Raw genomic sequence first — 26,525 nt, 5'->3', positions numbered from 1 at the left:
ATCTACATTTATCCAAATCTAATTCTATATTTTTGCAGGAGCCCATGCTGACACTCACTCCCCACCTCCCTGCCTTGATCGGGCCTACCGTACATCTTACTGTAGAAATTATGTTGAAAACGAGTCTCGATTGGAACTGTGCTGTTAAAATACAAGTCATAATTTGTATTCTGAACTGGAATACACTGATTGAAGCAATATGTTTTTAGAGGCAAACACACTCACACAGTTCTGGGTTGCTCATCTACAGCAGGACTGAGAAAGTATGTTCTTATCCAGTTTGGCACCACATACAAGACATGGTCCTTCTGTAGCTCAGTTGGTAGAGCATGGCGCTTGTAACGCCAGGGTAGTGGGTTCGATCCCCGGGACCACCCATACGTAGAATGTATGCACACATGACTGTAAGTCGCTTTGGATAAAAGCGTCTGCTAAATGGCATATATTATTATTATTATTATATTATTATTATATATTATGGTTCTCAACTCTGGCATACTTAAAAAACAAGTACAAAAACAGACTCAATGCTGAACATGACCTCTATGTTGCACTGTCCAAAACTGAGCCCAGAATAGACATGCTTGGTAAAAACTTCAACCTGTGTGATTTGATTAATACGCTGATTAATTTTCACTCAGTTCAGAGTGAAAATTATTTATTGTATTTTAACAGCAACAGTTCCAACCGAGACAGATATGTCAGAGGGTTTTTAATGGGGAAAAATAAACATGATTAGCTATTTATATTTAATTTCATTGTTATTTGTTTTTGTCTATATTGCATTTGTTTTAGGCATAAGGGCAATGAAATGTGCCAATATTTGCTTATAGTTGCATATTTTCATAAGTTTATGTCCCACGAAAACACAGAATTTCTCATTTAGGCCTCAGGCTGAAAAAGTCTGGGTTTAACAATTTTATGTTTACTAAAATCACATTTCCTTTGATTTTTTTATGTATCTATTTCTGAGTGTCAACTTAGAAGTAATAAAACATACGACCATTTATTGAACATTGTTACTACTTTTAGTAGTATCCCATGATGCATCGCCTTATTTTGTTGTAGTTCAGGGAGATGAGCGAGAGAACTGACAGACATAGTCCTCTCTGTTACTGCAGACAACAGGAGCGTTTGACCAGCAGCAGCGACAATGCCTGACATGACAGAACGGATTTAGCCACTGTAGCAATTACGGCAACAATTTATATATTAGAGAATATCAGACGATATTGTAATATTGTTGAAGGTAGGTATCACGATATGTTATTACATTTATAAACCGTTTTCCACATTGATAACAGCAGGACCCCTCATCGATTGCACCTGTCTCTCGCAGAGTCTGGTTTTGTTAACATTCTCTAGCTAGCAGCAAGCTAGCCACATGAGCATAGCATTGTCAATGATTTTTTGCTAAAATGAACATAACAGCTTCGAAATTTCTTCGCATGCAGCATCTTAGGTAGCGCTAGCTTCTGCACTCGTTGATAACGTTAACGTTAGCTAACAGTTTGGTTGGCTAGCTAATTGTGACATGCCATGTGGGACTGGATATCAAGAATATAGCTACTAACGTTAGCTGGCTGACTTGATGGTTGGTTGGCTACACAAAATGACAATCGTATTTACTAACTAGTAGGTGTACTAGATATTACCAGTTCAGCTATTGGGATTTGGAGTGCAATAAGACGATGTTGTTTACAAACAGGGCGGCCTTAACCAATTGTTATGGACTGATCATCCTACGTCTGAATTACAGTTAACATCAAATGAAACAATTAGCTAATGTAGCTAGATGCCTAGCTAACATTGTTGTCAAATTGATTTTTGATTGGAAAGTGATAGTCAGACGCGTGCCTGTGAAAGTCGGATCGGGTGCTGTCCGCAATGCAGGTGCTGAAACCAATATAAAACTAATATAATTTTGTCCTTGCATGAGGTCAGTTTGACTTGCTTTTCCATTCGGAGGAATAATTCTAATGAATAATAATTATTGCTCCAAACCCAACTGGCTACCTTGCTGTTATGGAGACAAGTGGATACATTTTAATTCTGCACATTTTCTAGTAGAGCAATGCGGCCTTAATATCTCAATTGATTATTCCAAAGCACATGGAAAGTTAGTTATATGAACTGGAACAAAGTATCCATGAGACAAAGATATTTGCTCAACACCCACCCTCCATAGGGTGACTTCATGATATTTTCAGCATACTAATTTGAAGCAGCACTTAGCTTGGTTAGGTGAATTGAAAGGGATTTTCTCAGTCTTAAGTGTGTGAGACTTCGACCAACCTTTTATCACAGGGGGTGTGTCTGTAGCGTTAATATCTGTTTAGCGAAGTATGGTAGCTAGTTTGTCTTGCTTCTGCAGTTCATTGGAGAGAGGGGAGGGGAGTTGGATATTACATTTTCTCTCCAAAAGCAACATCAATTTAGGATGACTGAGTATATCAGATCACTACAAATGGAGAAAGAGGGTGGAGGGTTGTTTGTTGGTGATGTCATTACAATGTGATATCATTAGAAAAGCATCGTAATCAAATGTTGTCACTGTGCTATGACATCAGCTGAGCTCTCAAGAACCAAGCCTGATGCTAGGAATGGGTTGTGCTGTGTGGGAGTGTCTGCCATCCAGGGTTTACAGGAAGGACTCAGGATTACTCATTTATTATAGATTATCTTTTTGAGTGCACCCTTTATGACGCGTCTCTCTCTCTCTCTCTCTCTGTGATTACTCGGCTGTGTTGGAGGTCAACTGGTGTCCTTTGCTTCTGTACACAATGAGAGAATTTGACATAAATCTCCTATCGCTGTAGAGCAAGCTTTGAGAGCCATCAGAGGTGACACAATTTATTAATGTTAGTAAACCGATGATGAAAGAGGGAGAAGCTATGAGATGTGTTATTGAAACTTGCTTGCTAATGTATGCAGTGGAAGGCTCTCTCTGCACTCAGAGGGGAAAATCAATGTGCTCTCTACTCCCGGCCCAGTAGTGTTGTCTGGGAGAGGGTGGAGACAATGGGACGGCTGCTCTGCTCTGACTGAGTGATGGTCTCTTACCTCACCTCTGGGCGCTGTCTCTGGCTGAACACTGGATGGAAGGACGTCCAAGGAGGGAGGAAGGGACAGGAGACGAGCGGACCCTGCCTGCTGCTGGAGACTGGCTGCATCATGCCGCACCCTGTGTCACTGTGACGTTTACTAATCTTCTCAGGATCTCTGAAAGCATTCTGTACTTAGCCTCCTCCTCACGCTTTGTGCACTGAAATGGAGGAGTAAGTTCCTGCCAGAGTTTTTTTGTTCCTTGTAGCCTAGTTTTTTTTGGATGACCTGTTGATAATGACCTATTCAGCCTATGAAATACCCATTGGTCTATTAACCTATTAATTTAATCAAATACATACCGTGTGTTCTCTTATATGGTATTTGGATTGGTATTCATTTGAGGTCTTTTTAATCCAGGGTCTTGTCTCATTAAAGTGTTGATGTTTATTTTAAGCAACATGCTGGTAAAGGGCCCAAGAAACCCAACAAAATGCAGATGACTTGTTTCCCCCTGAGGTGTCTTCTTTAGAGACGTAGACTGCTCTCTATCTGATAAAATCAATAGTTCGACATCAGTGTGTGTAAGCCAATTAGAGTAAGCAAAAAGGTATTAGCCTATGTGATCCTTCTCTCCTTGCAATAAATATAGAATTAGGCTGCATTGCGAATTCTATCAGTATAAAAAAGGGTATTGACTGAGTAGTGACCAAGAAACTGTATAAATGTACTCGGTTCATTATAATTTCTAAATAGTTCCGATTTGGTTTGAGTCATGTTTTAAAGTATACTGAACAAATATATAAACGCAACATGTCAAGTGATGGTCCCGTGTTTCATTAAATAACTCCCTGAAATGTTCCATGCGCACAAAAAGCTTATTTCTCTCAAATTCTGTGACCAAATTTGTTTACATATGTGTTAGTGGGAATTTCTCCTTTGCCAAGATAATCCAGCCACCTGACAGGTGTGTTATATCAAGAAGCTGATTAAACAGCATGATCATTACACAGGTGCACTATGTGCTGGGTACAATAAAAGGCTACTCTAAATTGTGCAGTTTTGGCACAACACAATGCTACAGATGTTTTGAGGGAGTTTGCAATTGGCATGCTGACTGCAGGAATGTCCAACATAGCTGTTGACAGAGAATGTAATGTTAATTTCTCTACCATATGCCGCCTCCAACGTCATTTTCTAGAATTTGGCAGTACGTCCAACCGGCCTCACAACCGCAGACCATGTGTAACCATGCCAGCTCAGGACCTCCACATCCGGCTTCTTCACCTGCGGGAATTTCTGAGGATGGGGGCATTCTGAGGAGTTTTTCTGTCTGAAATAAAGCCCTTTTTGTAGGGAAAAATTCATTCTGATTGGCTAGGTCTGGCTCCCAGTGGGTGGCCTGGCTCCCAAGTGGGTTGGCCTATGCCCTCCCAGGCCCACTCATGGCTGCACCCCTGCCCAGTCATGTAGAGCCATAGATTAGGACCTAATGAATTGACTATATTTCAATTGACTGAGTTCCTTCTATGAACTGTAACTTAATAATTGTAATAATTGTAATCTTTTAAAATGTTGTATGTTGCGTATATATTTTTATTCACTATATTGAGTTATCCTCACCCCAAAAGTAAGAAAAATCAAAGGCAACGTAAAGCTGGTGCACATCCCAAATTGGTGAAAGGGGGAGCATTTAGGCTAAGCACTGAACCCCAGATGGTACGGCTCTTGTTTTGATGTTGTCTCTCTGTCATCTATGTTTGCAGGTCTCTAGAGCTGGTGTGTTTCTACTGCATCATCTGCCATGGCATCCCCCACTGGTACCCTAGAGAATAATCTGCACAGCGCCCAGAAGAACCTGCTCTTCCTCCAGCAGGACCATGCCAAGACACTGAAAGGTCTACATGCAGAGATCCGCAGACTACAACAGCACTGTACAGGTGAACATGCTGAACCTCAAACTGAACTTGAACTAGGGCCACTAGACCTAAATACATACACTTCACAGGGTTCGTACAGTCATGAAAATCCTGGGAAAGTATTGGAATTTGAAAATGGTGTTTTCCAGGCTTGGAAAAGTTTTGGAAAACAAAATCCTAAAATGTATTTAGGCAGAGTTTAAAAAAATTATAATTTAAAAAATGTGTCCATCAAATAAAAATCAACATATCAGCCAGAATCGGAATGACAATATTGCATCCGTGTTTGCGCGAGACTCATTTGCCGTTGCTTAAGGAGAGAGTGACAGTCGGACATTGCAGCAACAGGTAGGCCTATAAAATATGATAGAGAACAGATTAACTAGGTAGCCAAATCAAAACATATTGTACCCTGTAGTTAACTGTTTAGCTATTATTAGCATATATTTTGTTATGTCCCCAAAAACATTCCATTGACACTCGCGAAAAGGTCATAGAAAGTTGATTTTCAATATTTGACAGCTAACAAAACACCAAAATAAAATCTAGACCGTCAGGGAGAATCTAAAACTCCAAAATTATGCATTGATTTTGTTATATGTTTGATATTTGAGTCACTCAGATAGCCATAAGTCTTGTCAAAATGTGTAGAATTTCAGGAAATTTGCTTAAAACAGCTAAATGTTGTCTTTGTGGCCAACAGGGTAGCCTGTTTAGGGTAGGCGACCTGCCCTGGCCATGCCCAACATCTGCCCTGGCCATGCCCAACCCTGCTCTCCACTAGAGCTGCTAGACAGGCTCTCTGAATAGCATGCTCCTTTATGCCACCACACCACTCCTGTCAGAGCTGAAGATGTCACTTCCTGGTCTGACGGTGACATTTGATTCTCTTCTCTTTTCACAGACTTGACATATGAGCTGACAGTGAGAAGTTCAGATCCAACAGGTAAGATGTTTAACAGGCGTCCTTTCATAACGTGACCCCAGGCACACACACTTGGCATGACTTTTTCCATACTTAGTTATTACATAGTAATACCATAGTTATTGAGAGATTACTACTTTTTTACTGGGGTGGGATCCAGTCAGTTTATTTTCTCACAATTTTTCTAGATGTAATTCTGTGGGAACTCTCTCTGTTTTGACTTGACTCTGCTGTCATTGTGTAAGTAATGTCAGTACTGGCAGTATAGCACACTGTTAGACTGAGACATGGAATGTAGCCATTGATGTTTTACCACTTGTAGTTATTCTCTTTGACACTGATTTCACTTTGATTGGAAAACTTTTGAAATGAAATGGATATATTTTCAATGCCTCTGCAAACTATCGTACTGGCAGGTATATTGTTCATGCTATTATATAGCCTATGTGAACAAAAAAAAAAAAAATTGCTCTCTGCTTGACTTCACACTGGCTGTTCGAAAACAGTGGCAGTGCCCGTGAACAGCCCAGGTACTAAAACCTGCAAAGCTATAAATGAGACTTTCTGCAGCAGAACAGAGGCCTCTGTATGTCTTAGCCCTGGGAATGGGAGAGAGCAGAAGGCGTGTGCTGTATCCTGGTAACACTCCCCCACCCAGGATGCGGTGCTCTGCGGCCGGGACCCCCTGCTGTTCAGGGCACTGTCCTCTCACTGTCAGCTCACCGTCAAGCTCATAGCACAGCCCCCTCCCCCACGTTACCATGGACATGTCACAGAGTCAAACAGAAGTCTAAATTATATACACAGGAGAACTGACAATGAGCATACAGTAGAACCACACAGAGGTCCAACTCTGGGATTTGACCACATAGTAGACAGACTCAAATAGGAATTGAACATGAATCACAGGGGATCTGTGCAATAGGTAGAAAATATAGCAATCAATGTGATGATAGCTATCCTGTATACGGTCAGTACTACAGAAATCCTATTAACAATGGGCAGAAGTCAAGGCCCTCCCACCCTCATCTTTCAGGACATCATTACAGTCTTGATTAAGCAGCTGAAATAGCTTTATATACTTGCCATATATACTGTTGTGAGCTGATACTCACACTTTGTAGCATCTCTAGCCATGGACCCAAGCAAAAAATAATGATAAAAAAGCTAAACAAATCATGGTTCTGAAATCAGGCTTGATCTTTGATGTCTTTTGTGCTTTTGAATTATTGAATGGGAAATCAGTCAGTTCCCTGTTACAGAATAACAGTACGACAGGTAACATATCTCACTTAATGTTACCTTGTGAATCCTGTAAAGGGGCTCTGTGCAGTGCAGACAGCGCAGTACTGTGGGGGCTATTTTCAGAGACAGTAGCAGGTTAGTGTGGGACAACACCCAGATTTCAGTGCAGGAAATTAGATGATGTGTCACAGCACTAATGGACAGTCTGCGACCTACTTAGTGCAGCAGGCAGGGCTCAGTGGCTCAAAACAAAGACGACATCCCCTCTCTCGGCTGGTAAAGAAACACCAATCATGACCCCCCGCCCATTAAGCTGATAGGAAATATACCAGACTGCCCAGTATAGAAAATAGACATCTACTCTAGTATTCATTGTAGATGGGTTGTATTTGGTAGACATCATTATGTAGGCTCTACAGTATGATACAGGCCTATCTATCTGATACAGAGAGGTAATAGCTAGGCTATATCTGTACAGTAGCTGCTTGTGAATGTGTGTCTGATCAATGCTAATGGGGTGGGGTGAGGTAGGAGCTGTGTTGATGTGGTAGGGGGAGGATGAAGAGCAATGATGAAGGTTAGAGCAGTGCTGTGACCTTGCTATCGACCAGATATGTAATTTGAGACAGGAGCTCTTCTCTCTCTAACTCTCTCTCTGCCCACCGCAGATGAGTCTCTGTATACCATCACTCACATCAGCTGACAGACTCAGTCCATGGTCAGTGGATATACTTACTCTAGAAGCACTAAAACAGTCATTTGGACTGCTCATGAATGTATTACTCTGCCATTTTTAAAGTCATGCCCCTTTCCGTCCTTGACATTTCCGAGATACAGGGCATCGGGAAGTATTCGGACCTATTGACTTTTTCCACATTTTGTTGCGTCACAGCCTTATTCTAAAATTGATCAAGTAGTTTTTCCCCCCCTCTTCAATCTACAGACAATACCCCATAATGACAAAGCGAAAACAGGTCTTTAGATTTTTTTGCTAATTTATACAAAATAAAAAACTTAAATATCACATTGACATACAGTAAGTATTCAGAATTTTTACTCAGTACTTTGTTGATGCACCTTTGGCAGTGATTACAGCCTTGAGTCTTCTTGGGTATGACACTACAAGCTTGGCACGCCTGTATTTGGGGAGTTTCTCCCATTCTTCTCTGTAGATCGCTGAAGTTGGAGACTTATCTCCCTCACCAACTTCAAACATCTGCTATCTGAGCAGCTAACCGATCGCTGCAGCTGTACATAGTCTATCGGTAAATAGCCCACCCAATTTTACCTACCTCATCCCCATACTGTTTATTTATTTACTTTTCTGCTCTTTTGCACACCAATATCTCTACCTGTACATGACCATCTGATCATTTATCACTCCAGTGTTAATCTGCAAAATTGTAATTATTTGCCTACCTCCTCATGCCTTTTGCACACAATGTATATAGACTCTCTTTTCTTTCCTACTGTGTTATTGACTTGTTAATTGTTTACTCCATGTGTAACTCTGTGTTGTCTGTTCACACTGCTATGCTTTATCTTGGCCAGGTCGCAGTTGCAAATGAGAACTTGTTCTCAACTAGCCTACCTGGTTAAATAAAGGTGAAATAAAAAAATAAAAGATACTCTCAAGCTCTGTCAGGTTGGATGGGGGGGGGCGTTGCTGAGCTGCTATTTTCAGGTCTCTTCAGAGATATTAGATTGGGTTCAAGTCCTGGCTCTGGCTGAGCCACTCAAGGACATTCAGAGACTTTTCCCGAAGCCACTCCTGCATTGTCTTAGCTGTGTGCTTAGGGTCGTTGTCCTGTTGGAAGGTGAACATTTTCCCCAATCTGAGGTCCTGATCGCTCTAGAGTAGATTTTCATCAAGGATCTCGCTGTATTTTGCTACGTTCATCTTTCCCTCCATCCTGACTAGTCTCCTAGTCCCTGCCGATGAAAAACATCCCCACTGTATGATGCTTCCACAACCAAGTGTCACTGTAGGGATGGTGCCACGTTTCCTCCAAGCATGATAATTGGCATTCGGGGCCAAAGAGTTCAATCTTAGTTTCATCAGACCAGAGAATCTTGTTTCTCATGGTCTGAGAGTCCTTTAGGTGCCTTTTGGAAAACTCTAAGCGGGCTGTCATGTGTCTTTTACTGAGGAGTGGCTTCCGTCTGGCCACTCTACCATAAAGGCCTGATTGGTGTAGTGCTGCAGAAATGGTTCTCCTTCTGGAAGGTTCTCCCGTCTACACAGAGGAACCCTGGAGCTCTGTCAGAGTGACCATCGGGTTCTTGGTCATCTCCCTTACCAAGGCCCTTCTGCCCCGATTGCTCAGTTTGGCCGGGCGGCCAGTTCTAGGAAGAGTCTTGGCTGTTCATAACTTCTTCCATTTAAGAATGATGGAGGCCACTGTGTTCTTGGGGACCTTCAATGCTGCGGAAATGTATTCGTACCCTTCCCCAGATCTCTGCCTTGACACAATCCTGTCTTGGAGCTCTACGGACAATTCCTTCGACCTCATGGGTTTGGTTTTTGCTCTGACATGCACTGGCAACTGGGGGACCTTATATAGACAGGTGTGTGCCTTTCCAAATCATGTCCAATTCGTTGGGACATAACATTTTTGCATCTGAGCTTCTAGAGTGTGTGGCTGTCCTTTATTTTTTTTAAGTGTTCCACTCCGCTAGCCAGCACCTCGCCTAAATAGGTGTGCATTTCTTTCGCCTCACATTTAGTTGGGTTTAACATAGGTGGTCTCCAAAGTAATACAAACATCTCAAGGATGAGCAATGGAAACAGGATGCACCGGAGCTCAATTTCTAAGTCTGAATACTTAAGGTAATTAAGGTAATTCTGTTTAGGTTTTTTTGCAAACATTTCCAAAAACCTGTTTTCGATTTGTCATTATGTGGTATTGTGTGTAGATTGATGAGGATTTTGTCTTTATTTAATGCATTTTAGTATAATGCTGTTACGTAACAAAATGTGGAAAAAGTGAAGGGGTCTGAATACTTTCCAAATGAACTGTAACACACGGTCGTTGTTAGAATCTTAAATTCACAAACAGAACTGGAGTTATAACTATTTTTAAATGGTATTCCCCCCGTTGCTCCTCCTTCTCCCGACAGTAGGGCTTGCTCCCTTCCTTCTCTTGACTGTAGGGCTTGCTCCCTTCCTTCTCCTGACAGTAGGGCTTGCTCCCTTCCTTCTCCTGACTGTAGGGCTCGCTAGTAGTCAGCTAGTCACTGCTAGCGGTCATCAGCTAACCTTTAGCCCGGACAACTCTTGCCAGTCTGCACAGCTCGACTCAAAACAGAGCAAATCAAACTTATTTTTCTCCATATCTCCGGATTCCTACCGCAAGCTCTGAACCTTTTCACCTGGATCATCGTAGCTAGCTAGCTACTATCCAAGTGGCCACTCCTGGCTAACATCTCTGTCCCGAAGCAAGAACCAATTAGCCTGGAGCTAGCCTTTGCTAGGCCCATCTCCCGGCTAGCCGAAGAGGTCCATCAGCCACTCCTTGGGCTACAATACCTATTTTGACAATTGGCCTGGACCCCTTTTATTGCCAACACGGAGCCCCGCCGATTCCATCACGACTACTGACATAATCTGCCCGGGGGAGTTTTTCATCTGGCTCCTCCGTTACGACGCCCGGTGAATGTCCATCTGCTCTCCGCGGCCCGCTAGCTGTCTAGAGCATATCGGACTGTTAGCTGAAGTGGTCCATCGGACAAATTCTTTGGTCACTATAACTATTTTAGAACCTTTCACCACTCGGAGCCCTGCTGATCCATCACAACTAGTCTGCCGACGTAACAGCGCGAGGGGGCCACAACAGACTTCTTCCGTTGCGACGTCCCTCTAAGGCCCTTCTGCTAGCTTGCTAGCCCCGGCCCGCTAGCTGTCTGAATCGATGTGTCTCCAGCCCGCCGAGCTACTCACTGGACCCCTATGATCACTCGGCTATGCATGGCTCCCTTATGTCAATATGCCTTGTCTATTGCTGTTTTGGTTAGTGATTATTGACTTATTTCACCATAGAGCCTCTAACCCTGCTCAATACGCCTTAGCTAACCCTTTAGTTCCACCCCCCACACATGTGGTGACCTCACCTGGTTTAAATTGTGTTTCTAGAGACTCTCTCATCGTCACTCAATGCCTAGGTTTACCTCCAGTGTATTCACATCCTACCATACCTTTGTCTGTACATTACGCCTTGAATCTATTCTACTGTGCCCATAAACCTGCTCCTTTTACTCTCTGTTCCGAACGTATTAGATAGCCAGTTCTTATAGCCTTTAGCCGTACCCTTATCCTACTCCGCTTCTGTTCCTTTGGTGATGTAGAGGTTAATCCAGGCACTGCAGTGTCTAGCTCCATTCCCATTCCCCAGGCACTCTCATTTGTTGACTTCTGTAACCGTAAAAGCCTTGGTTTCATGCAAGTTAACATTATAAGCCTCCTCCCTAAGTTTGTTTTATTCACTGCTTTAGCATACTCTGCCAACCCGGATGGCCTAGCCATGTCTGAATCCTGGCTTAGGAAGACCACCAAAAATGTCCATCCCTAACTATAACATTTTCCGACAAGATAGAACTGCCAAAAGGGGTGGAGTTAGCCTGCAGAGTTCTGTCTTACTATCCAGGTCTGAGCCCAAACAATTTCAGCTTCTACTTTTAAAAATCTACCTTTCCAGAAACAAGTCTCAGAAACAACTCTCAACAAGTCTCAGCTGTGCCCTGGACACCATATGTGAATTGATTACCCCCCATCTATCTTCAGAGCTCGTGCTGTTAGGTGACCTAAACTGGGACATGCTTAACACCCCGGCCATCCTACAATCTAAGCTTGATGCCCTCAATCTCACACAAATGATCAATGAACCTACCAGGTACCCCCCCCAAAGCCTTAAACACGGGCACCCTCATAGATATCATCCTAACCAACCTGCCCTCCAAATACACCTCTGCTGTCTTCAACCAGGATCTCAGCTATCACTGCCTCATTGCCTGCGTCCATAATGGGTCTGCGGTCAAACGACCACCCCTCAACACTGTCAAATGCTCCCTAAAACACTTCAGCAAAGGCCTTTCTAATCAACCTGGCCCAGATATCCTGGAAGGATATTGACCTCATTCCATCAGTAGAGGATGCCTGGTTATTCTTTAAAATTGCTTTCCTCGCCATCTTAAATAAGCATGCCCCATTCAAATAAAATTGAACCAGGAATAGATATAACCCTTGGTAGACTCCATACTGCCCTTGACCAGCACAAAAGCAGCCAGTGGCGTACTGCATTATCGTCGAATAGCCCCTGCGATATGCAACTTTTCAGGGAAGTTAGGAACCAATATACACAGGCAGTTAAGAAAGCAAAGGCTAGCTTTTTCAAACAGAAATGTGCATCCTGTAGCACAAACTCCAAAACGTTCTGGGACACTGTAAAGTTCATGGAGAATAAGAGCACCTCCTCCCAGCTGCCCACTGCAGGCTAGGAAACATTGTCACCACCGATAAATCCACGATAATTGAGAATTTCAATAAGCATTTCTCTAACGGCTGGCCATGCTTTCCACCTGGCTACCCCTACCCAGGTCAACAGACCTGCACCCCCCACAGCAATTTGCCCAAACCTCCCCATTTATCCTTCACCCAAATCCAAACAGCTGATGTTCTGAAAGAGCTGCAAAATCATGACCCCTGCAAATCAGCTAGGCTAGACAATCTGGACCCTCTCTTTCTAAAATGATCTGCCGAAATTGTTGCAACCCCTATTACTAGCCTGGTCAACCTCTCTTTCGTATCGTCTGAGTTCCCCAAAGATTGGAAAGCTGCTGCGGTCGTCCCCCTCTTCAAAGAGGAGACACTTTAGACCCAAACTGCCACAGACCTATATCTATCCTACCCTGCCTTTCTTCGAAAGCCAAGTTAACAAACAGATCACCGACCATTTCGATTCCCACCGTACCTTCTCCGCTATGCAATCTGGTTTCCGAGCTGGTCATGGGTGCACCTCAGCCACGCTCAAGGTCCTAAACGATATCATAACCGCCATCAATAAGAGACAATACTGTGCAGCTGTATTCTTCGACCTGGCCAAGGTTTTCGACTGTTGTCCGGACCTCAGGCAGTCTCTATGGCAGTGCCACAGGTTTCAATCCTCGGGCCGACTCTTTTCTCTGTATACATCACTGTATACATCAATGATGTTGCTCTTGCTGCTGGTGATTCTCTGATCCACTTCTACGCAGGCAACACTATTCTGTATTCTTCTGGCCCTTCTTTGGACACTGTGTTAACTAACCTCCAGATGAGCTTCAATGCCATACAACTCTCCTTCCGTGGCCTCCAACTGCTCTTAAACGCAAGTAAAACTAAATGCATGCTCTTCAACCGATCGCTGCCCACACCTGCCCACCCATCCAGCATGACTACTCTGGACGGTTCTGACTTAGAATATGTGGACAACTAAAAATACCTAGGTGTCTGGTTAGACTGTAAACTCTCCTTCCAGACTCACATTAAGCATCTCCAATCCAAAGTTAAATCTAGAATCAGCTTCCTATTTCGCAACAAAGCATCCTTCACTCATGCTGCCAAACATACCCTCGTAAAACTAACTCTCCTACCGATCCTTGACTTCATCAATGTCATTTACAAAATAGCCTCCAACACTCTACTCAGCAAACTGGATGCAGTCTATCACAGTGCCGTTCGTTTTGTCACCTAAGCCCCATATACTACCCACCACTACCACCTGCATGCTCTCGATGGTTGGCCCTCACTTCATGTTCGTCACCAAACCCACTGGCTCCAGGTCATCGATAAGTCTTTTCTAGGTAAAGCCCCGCCTTATTTCAGCTCACTGGTCACCATCGCAGCACCCACCCGTAGCACGCGCTCCAGCAGGTATATTTTACTGGTCACCCCCAAAGCCAATTCCTTGTTTGGCCGCCTTTCCTTCCAGTTCTCTGCTGCCAATGACTGGAACGAACTGCAAAAATCACTGAACTTGGAGACTCAAAACTCCCTCGCTAACTTTAAGCACCAGCAGTTAGAGCAGCTCACAGATCACTGCACCTGTACATAGCCCATCTGTAAATAGCCCATCCAACTACCTCATCCTTTTATTTATTTTGATCCTTTGCACCCTAGTATCTCTACTTGCACACTCATCTTCTGCACATCTATCACTCCAGGGTGTAATTGCTATATTGTAATTTTTTCGCCACTATGGCCTATTTATTGCCTTACCTCCCTTATCCTCCCTCATTTGGACACACTGTATATAGACTTTTTATATTTTATTATTGACTGTGTGTTTGTTAATTCCATGTGTAACTCTGTTGTTTGTGTTGCACTGCTTTGCTTTATCTTGGCCAGGTCGCAGTTGTAAATGAGAACTTGTTCTCAACTAGCTTACCTGGTTAAATAAAGGTGAAATAAATCAAACATTTAAAAAAATCATGTAATCACCAATTGTGAATGAAGAACAGGGTGGGCCATTCTATTGTATGGATCTATTCTAATTATAATCTCAAGATGGTATGTATCCTATATCAGTCCACCGAATCCAAGCAGTCTTATCAGTCTACTCTGTCCTACTTAGAGTACACAGTGTGCGTAATTTACAATGGCAAGAAGACCAAGACGAATGGATCTACTTGCTGCATTAGCGTTGCTACAAAACAAGCCTGGACGATTATCAGCACAAAATGTCCTCACAGAGAGAAGGCCCTACATCGGAAGCAAAAACAACATCTGCAACGTACACCATGTCAGCACAAGCTGACAATAATTGACAATTATTTACATCTGTTCCTTCTGTCCCGATGTTCACTATTTATCAAGCACACTTTGCGCTTATAATGATGTTTAGTTTACTGATGTTTTCATCATTTCACCGTGTGTCTTGGTGAGTGGGGTATTTTTTTAAAATATTTGTCATTATAGACAGAAGCTGTTACCGCTTTGTAACACATGCTTTCTACGTCATAGTTGTAACAAAGGCACGTCCCTCTCCAGCGCTCGAGTTCGTTGGTTATTATTATTAGGCTGATTTATCTTTATTCACACCTGTCACCATCGTTACGCGCATCAGCGCCTAATCAGACTCAAATCACCTGCTTGATTACCTTCCCTATAACCGTCACTCCTGCACGCTGCTCGTGTTTCTTGTTTTGTCCATGTTCGTTTTATTTATTAAATTATTCACTCCCTGTACTTCCTTCCCGACTCCCAGCGTACACTTTCCAGCACTCCATTAATAAAATCTGTTGGACACTTGAATATTGATGTTTGTTTTTACATATTTTTTACAGCCTACAGTAACATAAACAAATTAAAATGCTGTTATTAAAAGTACCTATGCGCAAGGTGTGTGTGTGTGTGTGGAGGGTTGGATACACAGTATGTGTAGCTTATATTTGGAATTTGCAGTGTGTGTGTGTGTGTGTGTGTGTGTGTGTGTGTGTGTGTTAGGCCCAATGCAGCAGTTTTTATCTTAATATAATTTCAGGGTAACAGTTATTTACCTTACTGTAACGGTTTTCTAGGTGTGAAGGAGAGTCGGACCAAACCGCAGCATGTAGATTGCGATCCATGTTTAATAAACAACGTAAACACGAATACTACAAAAACAATTAACGAAAACCGAAACAGCCTATACTTGTCAACTAACACAGCGACAGGAACAAAGACACTAAGGACAATCACCCACGACAAACTCAAAGAATATGGCTGCCTAAATATGGTTCCCAATCAGAGACAACGATAAACACCTGCCTCTGATTGAGAACCACTCCAGACAGCCATAGACTTTGCTAGATCACCCCACTAGCTACAATCCCAATATATACACACCAAAACCACAAGACAAAACACACCACAATACAAAAACCCCATGCCACACCCTGGCCTGACCCAATACATGAAGATAAACACAAAATACTTCGACCAGGGCGTGACACTTACCTTTAAATTAAAATGGTCAAAAAGAATCAGAAATGGCTTCTTAGCACATTTTCAAGCAGGAATTGTACAATTTATGTGTACCTATGATAAAAATTACAGACCTCTACATGCTTTGTAAGTAGGAAAACCTGCAAAATAGGCAGTGTATGAAATACTTGTTCTCCCCATTGTACATATGTAGGATGTTAATTTGACCAGTTTCTCACAGCAGGAAAGTAATCCTGCAGTAACAGGAAATGTGAATTATTGTCTGGATTAGAATTAATTGACATTTATATAGGGGTTGCAACATTTTTAGTTGAGGCAAATCAAGTCTGACATTTTTAAGATGAAATTACTTTCTTTAGAAGCATTTTTTAACCTTGAATACTTGCAACAACAGGGTTGCAAGTACCTGCAACAACAGGGTGATCAAATTAAGATCCTATATCTGTACACAAGCCTACAGTATGTTAACTGCAGATGGCAGCCCTACCAGACAAATAGCAAAACAGCCCTGTTTGTACTCCTGATGGAATATTTTGAGAGGAATGGACAATGTTTTATTGTGGATCCAAATAAAGCAGGCTATGTGAGACTTTTGTGTGTTGCAACAGGGTGTAGATTTCTGATGGTTGTGTGAATGTGCATGTTTTGTCTTCATATAGGGGTCTAACAGTGTGATTTGTTTGTTTGTGTGCAGACAGCAGTGAGGCACGCTGCAGGGAGCTACACAGTAAGTGTGAGGAGCTTGAGGCTCAGCTGAAAGTGAAGGAGGAGGAGAACACTGAGCTGCTGAGGGACCTGGAGCAGAAGAATGCCATGATCTCTGTCCTAGAGAACACCATCAAGGAAAGGGAGAAGAAGTACCTGGAGGAGCTGAAGATGAAGAGCCACAAGCTGGCTGTCCTGTCTGGAGAGCTGGAGCAGAGAGCCAGCACCATTGCCTACCTCACCTCTCAGCTCCACGCCACCAAGAAAAAGCTCCTGGCAGGCAGCTCCTCTGAGGCCAGCCCCAACGTCAGCCCTGTGAGCTCCTACAAGCCCACCCCTCCCAAAGCCAAGGACCGTCAGTCTGGCCCTGAGACCCCTCTACGCCGCATGAAGAAGAGCCTGTCTCAGCCGCTGCACTCTGAGTTAACCGAGCTGTACCGGCTGGGTTCTGACGGGAGGAGGATGGTCCTACGGGAGGCGGTGGACGCCATGCCCGACCCCACCCCATTTCTGCAGGCAGCTCGAGACACGCCTGATCTACAGATGGTACGAGACCGGCCTGCCGTCATCCCCCCCATCGCCTGTGATCGCTCGTCCAGCCCCCGCCACAGCCTGGCACGGGACCGTCAGCACCGGGCACACGTGGGCGTGGCACACCGCATTCACCACAGCAACCCTCCACTAGCGCCGTCTCAGCCAGAGGTGGAGATGCTGGCTGTGGACCAGGTCAATGGGGACAAGGTGGTGAGGAAGCGATCCGGGGCGGACAGAACAGTTTAACACACCACAAGAGCGAGAAGGAGCATCACCTACTCTATAATCAGCTGCTTTTTATGCAATTCTGCAACGAGCAAAATAAAGTCAAATGGGATACAGACAAAAAAATTAAAATGTCACTTTCTTCACTTCAAAAAAAAAATGTTTTTAATATGTAGACACGGACTACTGTAAGCATGCCAAATGTTTTGTTTTGAAACCCATGTGACTTAAACATCCTGTCCTTTTTGCATGGTCTTTCATCTCACTCCATCTTACATCGTGCACATAAACTTCTCCGCCAAACATCTGCATTATCGCCTGCTTACCTGGTGAATCCAATACACATCGTCATAGTTAATACTACAGTTAAGTTATCCATACTTCATCTGGTCAGCAATACTGTCCAGACAGATGAACAAGCTATATGAAGTCTGCAGCTACGTACATGTTATAAGAAGTTAACTTATTAAACTAATACTCCCTGAATGTTTTTCATCTTGTGATGTTAATACATTCACAGAAACAAATCACACAAATGAATTGGTAATTGTCTAGTTATCACACAAATGAATTGGTTACTTGTCATGGGCATTTCTAAGACATAATCTACACAGGACTGTCTGACCTATGTGTCTGTGATATCTGTAAATCCATCACATATTTTTATTTATTGTTTGATTTACTTTTAATATAGAAAAAAATACATCTCAAGTATCGAAAAGTGGCATAATCACTTATTGTCATGCTTCTCACATCACACTTACTCGTCCTTGAATACTATGTATATGACAATATAATAAAGCAGTCTTTTTTTGTTACTAACGTGGTGTGTGTTGGGAAGAATCTAACCTCTGTCACAGGCTTTCACCATGTCAGTGAAGCCTGGAAGCAGAACTTTGGAAGAATCTGAAGCGGAAACTGCTTGAGGTTTCAGGCTGCCAGTGGACGGACATAGGGTGAGAAATAGGTCATTAATAGCTGTGTTTTTTGCAACTATTGAAACACTGAGTGTGGACAAAAGAATACCAACATTTTCACACTGTCGTGCTGTTATTATAATAGCACAAGTAATCTAAAGTAGGTATTTGATCATTAATTTAGATTTGGTCTATTATTGGTAGTAATGTGTGGGATACATCTTTCTGTGTCTAAATGAAAACAACTAGTTTCCACAAACACTCATCAGGTTTGCCATAGACATGGGCAGCACTGCTTACTACTTTACATCTGTGTCACACTCTGCACATGAGATTGGTTTTCCAAGAGACAGGTTCAGATCCGGTTCAGATCCCACCTGTGTGTAGTTGACATGAGACAGGGTCACGGTCTCATGATGAGGTAGCCCTTCATGCGACTTCAAAATCAGTGTCTCCCTCCGCCCAAAAGGGAATTAGCTATTGGGCTAACTGTTAAGACATTGGTTTCTTCTGTGGAAAATCCGGTTTCAGATCCCGGCTGTGAATGGCATACAACGGTGGGATCTTCTTTCGTGGGAGAGGAGGTCAAAGGGGGGTGAATGTAGCGGACATTAGTTGCACTCAAAGTCTCGTGATGTAGCCCTGCCTGTTACTTCTAAATCACTGTCGCCCAAAAGGGAACAAAGACGTTGGTTTCTTCGGTGGGAGATTGCGCCCGTGAGTCATAGATTTGCACTCTGTTACCACTCATTCGAATTCCCTCTTTCCAGAAGTCTGCTCTAAAGCCAGCAGAGGTCGTCTTTTCACAGACAATCAATGGTGAGCCAAATAAAGAGGATAGATGTGTGAAACAGACAAGCACAGCATGAGTGACGTCTGGAGGCAAGATATGTAATAAACAAGTGATCACACTGTACTGTACAAATCCAATCCCTAGGTTATTTATGAAGAAGAGGACTGGCCCAACTAGTCTATATAGTGAATATTCTACGTATTGTTTTCGGCAGAAAAGGGCTCCATGTTGTATCAGAGAAGGTTGGAAGATGTGGAGAAAGACAGTTTATGGGGATGGAAGAAATTGTGGGCCGTTTTTGACATGGAAACTCTTAATTTACAATACTTGATGAGTGAAATAAATGCAATTTGCTTAGGACCAATCCAATTGAATTACTCGTGGAAGTGTTTACCTCTCGCCTACATTTCCATATCTAGACACAAGATGTCACTATACTATCAGTACAGACTGGCAAAACCAAACATGTATTTTAAAATACCAAATGAAGCATAGGATAGAGAACAAAGGCCTAGAGATTGAGGAGATACAGACAGATAAGGGCTTGAACCATAGGGTTACAGAGCAAGTACACTACCTCCTGACATTTAGGCCTACAGATCCAGACCTCTTGGCAGAGACAGTAGCAATTTACATGATTCGGGACAGAGAGAGATGGAGAGAGAGCGCACGCAGTTTGAGGTGCAAACATGGGAAACCAGAGATAATCCCACCGCTGCCATCAACGTGGCGAACATATCAAGTTCGCTATGATAAAGTCAAGCTCTTAACAAAAGGCATGTGTAGAAAAATCCTCTGCCGCGAAAGTGGTGCTTTCTGTTAGGTTTATCTCTATAGCGTACTATTTTATCTTAAAGTTGTGGAGCAACAGTCCAGTGCTGTGATGCACACACCGCAGGCTTTTCTCCCGGACTCGGTTTGGGTCTACCGAATGTAGGCTAAGGAAATTCAATGGAAGCGTTCAGATCAAAGCGTTGAAAATGACCTATTTCATGCAAATATTTGTTTATTTATTTGATGAGTAAAAAATATAGTTGATTTCGTACATTTACATGGGCAATATTTTGCTGTTTTTAGAACAGACTGTTCACCGTCGTCTCATTTTCACTTCAGCGATACAACATCTTCCTGTCATTTTTCCACAACGCAACGCGATTACGCGCGCAGCCAAGGTAATAGTAGAGATTTTCTTGGTCAGCATCACAGGTGCTCGTGGACCGTTGTGCGTAATTTTCGACCACTTTTGCATGTTCAGTTTATGAGCGAATTAATTGATTATATCTAAGGGGGAAACCACCAGACCAGTCCTATAGCAATAATGGCTCCGCACCTCAAACGTTCGGGTGATTGTAATTGGGGCATGCGTTTTATTGTTTATCCATAGCAGGCTGTTGGAGTTCGGATAAACTGAGATGCATAGAACGGAAAAATGTAAAATAATTGGAAATAACACCCGGCACTGCTTGATTATAAGGCAATTCATCATCTGAAATATATTTTTATTTGTAATTTATGGGAGGACATATCACAGGTTTGAATAACGCTACTGTCCTGAAGAATCGAATACCGTTTTTGTAAGTATTCCTGCGTTATACTAAATCACAACCTATGATTTGATTTGCGCCTGTTTATTTTTGCTTGAATTTGCAATAGGCAACATTCGCCTCGATCACAACCTACAGGTCTGTCTGCCGACCAAAATAGGCAATCATTGCAAACTCGACGGGATTAGAACAAAATCTCGATTATTATTACAATGGTTTATCGAGTCCAGACAAAATTGTGCTTGGACGTATATTTTAATGTATAATTAAGATCTCGGTAGCCTAGTATGTGTTGGATTAAGCTATAATTATATTCAGCACATAAACACTTAAGAGCTGAATGAGAATGCGAACCCTATATCGAAAAAAAAGAGACCTCGATAATATTGTAGAATACCGTTGAGGAATATCGTGCACATGATTGTAAATAATTAATAAATACGATGTTGTAAATAAATTCCAAAATGAAAAGATAAAGACTCAAATCATCCTTATATTGCTGTTGATATGCTAACATATACATTGTGTCATTATACTACCTAGAAATAACTATGCAAAGTATAGGATCCTGGAGCAGCATGCTTATTATGGAGTAATAACACTGTGAAGTATTATTGGTATCCTTTGAATGTATTTAAATCATAATGTTTTTGTTGCCATTTTTCCTTTTAGTTAAGTCAGCTCAGGACAAATCCTACCAATGTGCATATTCTATCTGTTTTTTTTATGTCACATTCTTTCCTGTCTCCTGTCTGATTTAGAGTGTATATACCATGTTCATCTGCTTGGGTTTTCTGAGACTGCTCCGGTTGTATACTTCTGCAAAGCTCATCAACATCAGCATCATCTGCCACTTCAAACACATCAAGCCATAAGAGGAGGGAGCTGAGCTGCTTTTGGCATTTCAAAAAGAGGCTGGTTAAAGAAACTGCAGTGGAAAAAAGTACCTTCAGGATGACAGTGAGTTTCTTCTAAGTGAACTAGATGACTCCACTGGACCTGTGCCCTGGAAACATCACCATTTGACCGAGGACTATCAGAGTGACTGCTGACATCAACGTTTTAATTGTTGTTTTAAAAAAGAAGAACAAATGCTTGGGCATCTCTGGTGGCCTGCTGGGTAGCAGTGGTCTTCTTGTAGCGTAGTAGCAGCAGCTGAACCACGGTTGCCATAGTGGAACAATGGCACGGCCAGGCTCTGGGGTGCTGGTGGGGGTCAACGGGCTGGGGTACCCTCCTCAGAACCTGGCCCGGGTGGTGGTGTGGGAGTGGCTGAACGAACATGGGCGCTGGCGGCCCTACAGCGCGGCAACGTGCCACCACATAGAGAACGTACTGAAGGGGGACGTGCGGGGGACTGTGGTCCTTGGACAGGTGGATGCCCAGCTGGCCTCTTACATCATTGATCTGCAGTCCATGCACCAGTTTAGACAGGACACAGGTAAGAACCAGTCAAAACATCTGTGTCGTTCATTATCATGTGATGCATGTGGGGTCACACACACTTATGTAACTGTATTTCCCCATTATGAACTTCAATGGTAGACTAGATGAACAATGTAAAAGGTGCAGTTCATGTCACAGCATGCTGTACGTATTATTCAGATGTTCATTCTTAGCCAATAGACCCCTCCATTATGGTGTACATTTTCTTTGCAACCTCGCTCAACAAGTTCATATGGAAACCACCCTTGAAGGATGTGCATCTATTTCTGTATTTGCCATACAACCATTTGCGATATTAGCATCTTGGTAGCGGAAACTCCCCCCAATTTTTTGTAGATGCATGCCAGCAAAGCCACAACACAACACTAAACAATACATTAACTGCGCTATAACAAGGCCATGCGGTGCCCACAAACTGTTAGTGCCTACATAAAGCTGTCCCAACAGCAGAGCTTTCTTTCCAGCACCATGGAGTGAATCCTTACCACTGCTACACCTGGCTATCAGCGGAGCCTTGTCTGGCAGTGAAACAGTTCATTCAGCCTCGTTTACAGCCTTTTTTTAAAAACATAGCTGATATGGCTGACCATATCTCCCTGGCCTATTACATCATTTCTGCAGCAGCATATAAGACATTATGGGACTCACCTTGTTGTCCTTCGTTGGAACATTTTGTCATAAAAGAGATAAATATTGTGGGGCTCAAAAACATTATGGGTTGCCACTGCGTACAACAAATTGAATTGAACTCCTTGGGGAAGTCAGGCGAGAGATCCAAATGTACTGGGACCTATCTGAACCACAGGTTGAGATGGGTATTGTTGCTACAACAGAAGATGAAGCACTCCGAGGACCATTAATGCTCATCAGATGAAAAACAAGTTTAACAACCACGTTAATCATTACCTCATCTTCTACGCTTTAATGTCATGACCTTGCCAAAGGTCACCGTGAATGAGGCAGCCGAGCATTTCAAGTGATCGACTGCTGTAATCCTCACTCAATCCAGCGCCATAAAACAGAAAAAGGATATTTTCTTTCAGAAAATAACAATGTGAAAGATAATTAGTTTTCACGTTCGGTTTTGATGTTTTATTTTCATGCTTCATCTTCTTGCCTCTTACCAGTACTCACAGTGCTGCCACTCTCAGGTACAAACCTACCAATCATTCATGATTGGAAAAGCAGCATTGACTCCATCTAGTAAATAGAGATACTCTTAGAAATACAGGATAGAGATATCCTATAGATCAGTGAACATCAACTAGTTTCAGCCGCAGTACGATTTCTTTTCTTGAGTGGATGGTCGGGGGGCCAGAACATAATTACAAATCATTTGTAGACTGCAAATTGACCGCAAGAAACCCAAACAGATATAACATTTGACTAACACATAATCATTTCAAACCTTGCTTTCATTTGTATACGATCACATATACTGAGTGTACAAAACATTATGAACACCTGCACTTTCCATGACATATACTGACCAAGTGAATCCCTTATTGATGTCACTTGTTAAATCCACTTCAATCAGTGTAGATGAAGGGGAGGAGACAGGTTAAATAAGGATTTTTAAGCCTTGAGACAATTGAGACATGGATTGTGTTTGTGCCATTCAAATGATGAATGTGCAAGAAAAAATGTAAGTGCCTTTGAACGGGGTACGGTAGAACTGTGTCAAGAACTGCACCGCCACTGGGTTTTTCATGCACACCAGTTTCCCATGTGTATCAAGAATGGTCCACCACCCAAAGGACATCCAGCCAACTTGGCACAGCTGTGGGGAGCATTGGAGTCAATATGGGCCAGCATCCTTGTGGAACACTTGACACCTTGTAGAGTCAATGCCCCAACGAATTGAGACTGTTTTATATTATTATTATTATTTGGCTCAGACAACTTGGGGCCAAAGGTCACAATCCCAGCAAGAATCAACAGAAACATCCTAGGCTTCTGTTCCTCCTATAGGTTGTTTGGTCATTGAACTCACAAATGTATCCCACTAAGGTGTTAATTTGCCTGCTTGTGTTGCTTCTGTTTCTTGGACACGTTTGCTTCTCAGATGTGAGAGTGTTTTTGCCTAAGATTATCAAAGCGTTCCTGTCTGAGTTTTAGATGTCAATGCTGCCACAGTGTGTTGTGGGAGAGGATGCACGCATGTGGAGGAGGTCTCAGAAAGCTGTTCTGTCTCAGCTATAGAGAATCCTTTGACACCTCAATTAGCCCCGCAGGCTCATTCACCTGAACAATGAATGTATCATAGTGATTCATTAATTGATGAACCTTCTATGTCCCAATGGCCAGACCTCTATATTCACAGGGCATTGAACATGACACTGTGTCTGAGAGAGTGCTGGAGAGAAAGGGGAGGATATCTCATTGAGTTTTACTAGCTGGTGCATCTCTTTTTTCATAGAATATCAACTCACTCAGCATGAGCAAAACGTTCTTGCTATCCTATAAGCTGTGTAGCTTATGAGGATTGGCACAACAGAACAAATGGTACTTTGAAGTGAAATTAATTGTTCAGTTGGATGCAAAGTCATTGGTCTTCTATTGATAGTCACAGTGAAATCATGTTGGCTGGTGTGAATGTGACGAGGCAGTATCTTAGCATGGCTGCCTGTCACACTTGCCTAAAAGCCTAGGAAAGTGCTGTGGGTGATTTCTGCTGTCCTTGTCGTCGTGTCCTTTGATAGAATAGAGCTGCACATGTGTCTGAGACTGGGTGTCTGAGAGAGAGAGAGAGAGAGAGAGAGAGAGAGAGAGAGAGAGAGAGAGAGAGAGAGAGAGCTAGCCAACCGTTTGTCAGCCATTACCATGGTGCTGGGCCTGTGCCTGACGTTTATCGCTCCTCATTGTGCTGTTCTCCGTGTTTCCTTCCCCCTCAGCTGGGATAAAACTGTCACAACAGGTTCTAACGGACAGCATCCTGGACCCCTGGCCCCTCTCCTCCACCTTCTAAAAACTGTGATAGGCTCCTGCAGCTGTGGCTGTCTTCATATAGGGCCCTGGTGAGAGGCTATGTGATATTGATCCATTTAAATGAACGCTGGAATGGGAAACCGTGGCCTCGGCTCTGTTTGTTATGGCTTTCAATACATTTGTTCACAGTGGATGTTTGCTGTGTGAAGGACAAGCGCAAATCCACAATCAACTAGCCTGCTGCAGGGCCTCAGATTGTTCCTCTGGTGGAAGACCATGGTTAATATACCAGTGGTGCTGCTGTCTACTGCAGCTGTGGATGGAGCTAGAGGCTGAAAACAGCAGTGTCAGGGTCGGACTACTGCATTCGGGGCCCCGTGGCACCGACTTAAAATGATGCCGTTTTAAAGCAAATTTCCTGCTATTCTACAAATTTTGCCGTGAGGCTGAGAGAAAGTTGACGAGCAACAAGTACTGAGACCTAAGACACTCACCATGAGCGCCCACAAAATTTACCCAAGAAAAGGCAAACAAAATAAAAAATCACACCAAACCAAACCCTTTGCCTTGATGGCAGCTTTGCACACTCTTGGCATTCTCTCAACCAGCTTAATGAGATAGTCACCTGGAATGCATTTCAATTAACAGGTGTGCCTTGTTAAAAGTACATTTGTGGAATTTCTTTCCTCCTTAATGTGTTTGAGCCAATCAGTTGTGTTGTGACAAGGTAGGGGGGTACAGATGATAGCCCTATTTGGTAAAAGACCAAGTCCATATTATGGCAAGAACTGCTCAAAAAGCAAAGAGAGACGACAGTCCATCATTACTTTAAGACATGAAAGTCAGTCAATACGGAACAAGTTTCTTCAATTGTAGTCGCAAAAAACATCAAGCGCTATGATGAAACTGGCTCTCATGAGGAACGCCACAGGAATGGAAGACCCAGAATTACCTCTGCTGCAGAGGATAAGTTCATTAGAGTTACCAGCCTCAGAAATTGCAGCCCAAATAAATGCTTCACAGATTTCAAGTAACAGACACATCTCAACATTAACTGTTCAGAAGAGGCTGTGTGAATCAGGCCTTCATGGTTGAATTGCTACAAAGAAACCACTACTAAAGGACAGAAATAATAATAAGAAACTTGCTTGGGCCAAGAAACACGAGCAATGGACATTAGACGGGTGGAAATTGTCCATTGGTCTGGAGTCCAAATTTGAGATTTTTGGTTCCAACTGCCATGTCTTTGTGAGACCCGGTGTGGGTGAATGGATGATCTCTGCATTTGTATTTCTCACCGTAAAGCATGAAGGAGGAGGTGTTATGGTGTGGGGATGCTT

General features: G+C 42.9%; 2 protein-coding genes across 4 annotated transcripts in view; both read left to right on the top strand.

Moving 5' to 3' along the window:
- Positions 1–1,055: 1,055 nt before the first annotated feature.
- Positions 1,056–18,379, top strand: LOC118358262 (coiled-coil domain-containing protein 92-like). 2 transcript variants are annotated; one of them, XM_052478715.1, is made up of 5 exons: positions 1,056–1,249; positions 2,997–3,278; positions 4,812–4,985; positions 5,869–5,910; positions 16,788–18,379. In XM_052478715.1, the coding sequence occupies exons 3-5, from the start codon at positions 4,850–4,852 to the stop codon at positions 17,576–17,578; spliced, it is 969 nt and encodes a 322-aa protein (XP_052334675.1). In that variant the 5' UTR covers positions 1,056–1,249; positions 2,997–3,278; positions 4,812–4,849; the 3' UTR covers positions 17,579–18,379. The 2 variants fall into 2 exon arrangements, with proteins under 2 accessions (XP_052334675.1, XP_035591757.1); XM_035735864.2 differs by lacking the exon at positions 2,997–3,278 and having other exon boundaries at positions 1,057–1,249.
- A 1,786-nt stretch (positions 18,380–20,165) lies between these two features.
- The window catches only part of LOC118358260 (E3 ubiquitin-protein ligase DTX1-like), a 71,156-nt gene continuing 64,796 nt past the window's right edge, over positions 20,166–26,525 (top strand). The window contains exons 1-2 of one of the 2 annotated variants that reach the window (XM_035735863.2): positions 20,166–20,439; positions 21,573–22,252. In XM_035735863.2, coding sequence (XP_035591756.1) covers positions 21,994–22,252 — 259 coding nt within the window. In that variant the 5' untranslated portion in view covers positions 20,166–20,439; positions 21,573–21,993. The other variant, XM_035735862.2, reaches the window with a different exon arrangement.

This window comes from Oncorhynchus keta, chromosome 25 (genome assembly GCF_023373465.1).
Source record: "Oncorhynchus keta strain PuntledgeMale-10-30-2019 chromosome 25, Oket_V2, whole genome shotgun sequence".
Taxonomy (NCBI): domain Eukaryota; kingdom Metazoa; phylum Chordata; class Actinopteri; order Salmoniformes; family Salmonidae; genus Oncorhynchus; species Oncorhynchus keta.
Note: the sequence above shows the minus strand (reverse complement) of the source record. Positions and strands in the feature narration are given on the sequence as shown.